Source organism: Atta colombica, unplaced genomic scaffold (assembly GCF_001594045.1).
Source record: "Atta colombica isolate Treedump-2 unplaced genomic scaffold, Acol1.0 scaffold38, whole genome shotgun sequence".
Classification (NCBI taxonomy): Eukaryota; Metazoa; Arthropoda; class Insecta; order Hymenoptera; family Formicidae; genus Atta; species Atta colombica.
The window spans coordinates 3,172,405-3,180,131 of record NW_017259490.1 but is presented as its reverse complement, the minus strand read 5'-3'; the positions used below and the strand labels follow the sequence as shown (position 1 = coordinate 3,180,131).

General features: G+C 38.8%; 1 protein-coding gene across 1 annotated transcript; it reads right to left on the bottom strand.

Annotated features, from left to right (window-relative positions):
- Nucleotides 1-890: 890 nt before the first annotated feature.
- LOC108691057 (CD109 antigen) lies at nucleotides 891-7,646 on the bottom strand. Its single transcript, XM_018198688.1, has 6 exons — nucleotides 7,470-7,646; nucleotides 6,309-6,484; nucleotides 2,193-6,222; nucleotides 1,787-1,980; nucleotides 1,430-1,710; nucleotides 891-1,338 (listed from the first exon to the last, which is right to left on the bottom strand). The coding sequence occupies exons 2-6, from the start codon at nucleotides 6,476-6,478 to the stop codon at nucleotides 1,115-1,117; spliced, it is 4,899 nt and encodes a 1,632-aa protein (XP_018054177.1). The 5' UTR covers nucleotides 6,479-6,484; nucleotides 7,470-7,646; the 3' UTR covers nucleotides 891-1,114.
- Between the last annotated feature and the right edge of the window lie 81 nt (nucleotides 7,647-7,727).

Sequence of the window (7,727 nt, the reverse complement as noted above, 5' to 3'; positions counted from 1 at the left end):
ATTAATATTTCCAGAAATAATTACTTTTGATCGTGCAATCTTATGAATCAGTTTTGTGCACTTTGTATAATTAAATTATACTAAGTATACTTATACTTAATCATTTAAATTTACAGCTGTAATTTGATGTTTTCAAAATTAAAGTTATATGTAATTCCAGATATACATAGATATACATATATGAAAAAAGATAAAACAATTTTAACTTCTTAGTTGAGAGTATCGAATAAAAACAAGTTTCTTGGAAAATAATAGACATATTGATCTTCACGAAGTATGAATGATTGACAATAAAAACTAGAATTTTAACATTAGTTTCTGATAGAAGAAATATACTAGTAGTCCAGAAATTGCACGAATGTCTTCTCCGATTTCGTTTACTAGTTGCAAACTTTGTAAAATAGAAATAAGCATGTACATGTAAAATAAAGTTTTTTAACATTTATTTAATAACATTTATAATAAATGTTTTCGAACGGCACAACGCAACCAAGCTGTTACGGCTATATAATAAGTAAACGATAAATTTATTTCACATTAGTTGTATCAAAGCTGTACAGCTGTAAATTTAAATTATAGTTACAAGAAATAAAATTTTCTTTTTTCAATTAAACTTCAGCCTTAAAAAATTTTTTTTAATAATACTAAATTTTTCTATATTTATATTACTTCAAGCAAACAATAAAATATTAATTCTTATTTTAATTCTTGAAAATGATTTTCTAAAGTTATTGTTTGAAGGTGCAAAACTATATAAAAATAAGTATACAAAAAAATGAGATTTTTATAATTATGAAATATCCTGGGCTACAACAGATTGTGCAAAAAAAATCTTCAGCATGAGCATTGTATACAAAAACAGTTAAAATTATAAAGTGATTAGTTTCACTGGAAATAGAAATTGAGAATTAAAACTCATCATTAACATTAGTCATTGCATATGCATGTCATATTTCAAAATTATATAAAACGATTCCTCGGATATTTATAGTAATGAGATTCGTGGACATGTACTATGTTCTGATTATTGTAACGTTCCATATTTGTGCTCCGTTAGCAGAGGCAAATTATGGCAATTGAATAAGAATCGAATACTTTTACCTTTATATTATTGCTAAATAGAGCATGCTGTTAACAGATCGTCGTCGAATTGCTGCGTTCGGAAGTATCTCGTTATTGTCACGATAAGCGATGTGATAAGCAGGAAACCTGTTGGTGTACTTAATAACATGGCAGCATTATAAATTGGGCAGTAGGGGCACTGGGAGCTACCGCAAACTTCGCATATATTCAATGTGTATGTAGGCAGTGCGTCAAATATAGATTCGTTGAAACGTTCTGAAAACAATGGTAAATAATAAATATCAATATGGACCAATCGTAATATAATATCGTAATATAAGCAAATTTAGTGAAAATATATAAATACCTGGCGCATAGTAATCATAAACGCGAATGGAAAGGTATCGTGACATATTTGCGACCGGATACCAACGTTCCATTGTGAAGTTTACGCACGTCTCTTCGCTGTCCAGATAATCGAAATAAAAGAGTACTTTCCTTTCTTGGAAACGTGCTCTCTGGAGATTCCTCACTTGCTTCGATAGGATGTATTTATCTAGAGTTTGTTGCTGGATTATGTAACCGGTTGGTACAGCTACATCCAACACAGCCATGCCGGACCGCATAGATTCGTTGAGATTCGTCCATCTATGTAAAAACGTAATACATTTTTATGAGTATAAAAATAATGGCGAGATATTATTATGATTATATGCAATCTCACCTTTGACAGCAAAGATACGAGATATGAGACTGATTTCTGCCATGGAAATTCGCTCTGGTGACTAGATCGAAGGCTTTAATCGGTGGTTCTGTTTGGAATTTCTTTATATCAACGTTATATTGCACGTGCATCTGCAGAATGGCGTAACCTGCACCCTTCGCCTGCACTTTTACAATGCCCCACGCTTGCGGGATCTGAAAAAAATCATAATCGTGCAAGGGAAGCGTTTCAATATGTTTCACGAAACATAAATATGTCTCAAAAGATGCGGTCCACTTGATGCTATAAATGTTTTAAAGCTTTCGATTGACTAATCGGGAAAAAAGAATTTTATTAATTGGCTAATAAAAAAAATGCTTTCAAGTATTTATAACATCAAGTGGACCGTAATCAAAATATTACATACTTCGATAGTTTGAAGTCTCGCTAGATTCTTGTGATTCACGGTCAATGTCTCGGTCTTGTTCATTATGGAACTAAATTCTATGTTTACAGAGAGCGAACTGACATCCCTGATTCTCGATCTGACAGTATATTCCATTAGCGCTTTCATCGCCCAAACAGTATCCTGAGTAGAGGCCCATCCACCGTCCGTTAATCTCTGTACGTTCAGCCATCTCACTATTGGCTCTAACATAAGTTCTTGTCGGGCGACATAAACAAGTAGCGCATATGAAGTTGTCTCTATGTTTTCTGAATCATAATTGAAGGGTAAGCGTGGCAGCCTAAATGTCTTCTGATTCTCCTGCTTGGTCGGAGGAAGTGGTACATATTCTCTGCCCCAGTACCTATATTCGTCTTCTATTTGTTCGTGTTTCGCCAGGATGTTGTAGGCTTGCTCAGCAGTAGAGGCTTTCGCCACCAAGAGTGCATAGGCCACTATTGCTATCTCATAAGGTTTACCGCGCTCTTCCAATAACTTCAGGTTTCTCTCCAACCATTTGATAGCGTTGGCCGCGCTCAGGGCCACTTGAGAACCTAAACCACCCGTGAGATCCTTGACACTCTGCAGTGTGATGAGTACATGAGCAGTGAGACTGATGTTTCGATGAGCAATTATGTCATTTTTATAGTTTAAGGAACTGTTCATCTTTCGATCCGGTAACCAGGTCACTTCATAGAATGCGCCTTCCGGTGTCTGATGTTTCAATATCCAAGAAATCGCTTGGGAAATCACTTCGGGATCAATGTAAAGATAATTCTCCCACTCATAGAAGCTAGCCTCTTGGAAAATCCGTGCGCAGAATGCTGTTAACCAAACACTCGGCATCGATTGGTTCCAATCAGTACGGAAAAAGCTAAAAGATCCGTCAGGATTCATGAACGATAACTGTTTTTGATAGCCGATGTTCATGTAGTAGAAGCTTTCCTTTTCTTGTGTGCGATTGCGTTGATTAATCAAGCGCATATATAGGGTGGTATACATGTTAACGGCGAAACTGAACATGTTCTGCTCGGCACAGTCCATCGGCAGATTCAAAAGGCTCGTTGCATTCACCGGCATTGTTGGGAAAATAGGCCCCACTACGTCACCAACCAAACTAACAGTTGCTTTGTTAGATCCGAATACATAGTAACGGTTCTCATCATACGTTATGATCGGGGTCTCAGTGACATTCACGTGCAAGTATTTTTGTATATAGGCGCGATTGCTAAGATCCAGCAAAATTGATTGATGTCGATGTTGCGGCACTCCATCTGCTTCAACATGCAGATTGCGAGTCACCGAATCCCTGCCAATTAAAGTAGTCGCATAAACGTGAATTTTAATATCGCCTAGTCTTACTGGTACGATGGGCAGATAAACAATGTTGACATCTTGAGCAGGGATCCAGATGAAAAATTGATGTTCGCCGAAAGAAGTACGCGGTTTATACGACTGCACAATGCCATTGTCCTCAACGTGAACAAATTTATAGTCTTTGGATCCCGATAATACCACTGTTGCCTCAATATTGTAGTGCATGTAATTGAAGACGGACACACGAATACCAATTTGCTCGCCTTGTCTGCTGTGAGCTGGCATCTCTACGTTTATATAGAACGGCAAGACTCCGATATATTCTAGCGTTTTCGGCAACATACCAAACCCGATGCTAGGCGACATGCTGAAAGCGGTAACCATCCAATGTACTGGTCTCCGTGGTACATCCAGATTGAAGATCTGTCGACCATGCGGGCCGATATTGATATCTTTCCACAGCCAAACATTTTCATAATGCCTTTGGATTCGATTGAATCGGTCCTTACGGAATTGTGCCAAGTCAGTCGCGTTCCGCTCGACACATCGCGCCTCGTCTGTGCCATCCTCACAGTCAAATACACCGTCGCATTTTTTCTCCAATCTGTAGCATCGACCAGTTAAGCATTCGCCGAAACCCTGCGTTCGATTGCACAGATCAGGTCGTCGGTATAACACAGCATCTGTGAAGACAACTAGGCCAATATAATCAAACGTGCGATTGACATCAATACCAAAGGTGGAGGACGGAAAATATATCATCTCGTCTGGATCACCATCGTGATACTGCCAAGTGTGCGTATGCGTGCCGTTGGTCTCCTCATCAAAATGAGCCATCTTTGAGATTACATTTGCATATGTTAGTTCATTGCCTGCTTGCATAGTGTAGAATGAACGATCGATACCCGATAAAGCAACATAGGCGCCAGGTTCACCATAAATAGCTACCTCAACGCGCTCGCCTGTTCTTGCCTTTTTGTTGTTGATAAATACAGTAAAGTTATTGCGCGAAATGCCGTTCACGGGGAAGGTCAGGGAATCTGCAATAACTTCGCCATGGCGGCCCACGTAATACACCACCGCCGTTGCGACAGGAGCCATTTCAGGGCTCAGAGGAATCGCGAAAGTTTTTATATTGTGTTGCATATTGTCTTCACCAGTCAAAAGGATAGTGCCTTTAGACATGATGAGATAGTTAAAGACATCAATATAGAAATTAGTTTGTACATGGAATATCATGTATTGACCGACTTTGGGATTTTCGGTAGATGTTGATATCTTTATGTGCTTCATATTCGGAGACTCATGGGCGAGCAGTAGCAACTCGGTCTGAGCCCTGTAACCTTCACCATCAGTAAAATGCGCATGAACTCTCATGGAGGTGATATCGTCCAGAATTTGACTGGCGCGATCAGAATCTAGCCCGAGCTGTTTCCTGAGATCCATCTTCACGACCCATGCATCCGCATGTTCTGGTGATGCCCTTGGATATTGGATATCAATGTTGCGACGTCCGCCAGATCGCATCTCGATGTCTGCGCGGATTTCCATCATGGCGTCCCTGAGCTGCGTGGGTCGTAATGGCGAGTTGTCATGAAAAGATGCAACTAAGTTCAAAGTAAACGGCATCGCTGGCTTGAAGACCTGTGGACTGCCACCAAGAAAACGAATCTTTGTGGTAGAATTGAAGATCCTTGCCTTAGAGTAACCGACGATCACCTCATCGAGAAATCTCTCACCCACTGTCGCAACCACAGTGACTTCCATTCCGTCAATCGACGGAGCAAAGCCCAGCAATTCCTGCATAGGATATTGGAAATGATACGTTCCATTGAAGAATCTTAATACTGGTACTCTCTCCTCATAAAAATTAAGTATCCTAAACCACGATGGATAATATTCATTGAAGTTGAAGTATCTCTCAACTGGTTCGATCGCCGCTGAGGGATTGCGTATTCTATCCAGTGGTTTGAAACTAGCTTTTAAAGTCAGATTACCTCTCACCGGTGCGCCCGATGTATAATTTGCCTGAACGATACCGTAAATGTAAGGATCGTTGTCAAAAAAGAACGCTGGCATCGTGACGTTGACTTCGAAACGCGTTTGATAATATTCTTCTACAAGGAATGTCTTCTCCTCCACTTGATTCTGAGCTATTACTTGCACGATCCAGTCCCCGAAAACCGGTTGATCAGAAAGCTGGTACGACAGCGACACTGTACCCAGATTGCTTTGTCTGCTGAGCCATCGTCTCATAATCCTTCTATTTGGATCTAACATATATACATCCACAGGATTATCATAAGCTTTCAATTCCGTATCGATCAGAATTGTTCTAAAACGTACTGTATCGCCCAGCATATACACGGGTTTGTCCAATTGTATGAAAATGGTCATAGAACGTTGCGAGAATATCAGTTTGGTTTCATTTAAAAAAGCTTGGCCACCTGTTAAACTATTAAATAATCCTTCTATGCGCAACTTATAGTCACCATCCACGGAAGTGGGTGGCATGCGCATCATTAAAGTTTCAGGTATACCCTCTTTTACTTCTTGATGATCCGCTGCTATTTCCACACCATTTCGCTGAATAGATGTACGCACCATCATAGGCAGCGGGCTATGAAGAATGTTCACAGCAAGTCTGTACACTTGACCTGGTCTAACCATGCGAGACGCAACAATGAAATACGTGCTGCAAATAAAAATGTTCGTTACGTTAAATAATTTCGTATTCATATACACTTTTCTATGTTACACGTTCAATATAGCAATACTCACGAGTCTTTAATTATAACATTTTCATTTTGACCTACAGGATTCCAAAATCCTGTATTCTGATCCCGTTCATCATAACGATTCCATGGAAGTCTGGGAGTGGATTCTGTTGGCTCCTGGGTAAACTGACCATTTCCAGAAGCCAAGAACAATAAGAGTATCCAGACTAACATTTTTTTCTGAAATATATAATTCATTATTAATTTATATTCTATGAAAATGTTTGAAAATATTTTCAAAAAATACTCTCTTAGAAAAAATGCTCTCTCATGTTGTGAGTCAAAAACCGAAATGACACAAGGATTAAAATATATAATTGACATCACACAAACATAGAGTTTAATTACTGTTGTCTTGGAACATAGCCCAGAACATAAAAGACGAAGAACATAATAATCATTTTATTTTTGTTTAATATCAAACAAAGACGTAATAATTCACTGTATTACACTATGTTATCTATGTCTCTTTGGCTTTGATTTTCCAAAATTCATTGATATACTGAAAATCTGTAGTTTACATTATGTACACTATAATTTTTCAATTTTAGTGGCAGTTTTTACTGGCAGTTTTGCCAATTTTGGAACATAGTTTTTGTAGAAAGCATCCAAGCCATGTTCTCATTCGAATGTCACTCAGATATCATTTTATTGGTCATCGAATGTTAAACAAACTGCGTTTAACAAAGAAAGCAGTTTTGCAACTTTTATAAAATTCTTTGATATATTTGATTTTACTCTCATTAAATCTAAATGTATAAATCAATCGTTGAAGAATTTTGCAATAATAACAAAGCTACTTTCTTTCTTCTGAACACAGCCAAGAATAAACATGAAATATCTGGGAAACACTCAAAATTAGAACTCATAGTATCAATTACAGTCAATTGTCCCCTATTCTGTATTAGCCATATTAAAAATCCATGACGTAAATAAATACAACTTTTGACACATATATGCATCAGCCTTTTATGGGCAATACTTGTGTGACTTGTAAGATGTTGATTTTCTGTGTTATTTAATAAGGCGGTATCGCTTTCCGACACTGTAGCCGTCGATACGTTAAAAAATTACGCGAAACGAAATCGCTTTTGCGGGGTTAGGCAGTGAGCGGCGGTCAACGCCCAAACGTACATTCCTCGACTCGCGTGTCATCGGCGCTCACCTCGGAATCACGATTTTCTAATCAAGTCGAATCCGCCGTGTCAGCGTGTGTTGCGCACGATTAGCATCACCGCATTCAAGCCTACGAACGAAGATACTCAAACCAAGACGTCAGGCACGTCGGCTACATACATCGCGTGGACATTATCAGCAAGAGGAGTGGCCCGTTACGAACGTTACAAACTTGGAGTTTATTGTTACTGGTGAATTGGTGACAGTGGAGACATGCAGGGAATCGGAATCGGAGCCTTCGTTTGTC

Excerpts from the sequence above, each read along its gene's own strand:
- LOC108691057 (XM_018198688.1), bottom strand. The coding sequence starts at position 6,478 with ATGTTAGTCTGGATACTCTTATTGTTCTTGGCTTCTGGAAATGGTCAG. Across the intron at positions 1,711-1,786 it reads TCGTATCTTTGCTGTCAAAG|ATGGACGAATCTCAACGAAT; the intron begins GTGAGATTGCAT and ends GTTTTTACATAG. Across the intron at positions 1,339-1,429 it reads TTATGATTACTATGCGCCAG|AACGTTTCAACGAATCTATA; the intron begins GTATTTATATAT and ends CATTGTTTTCAG.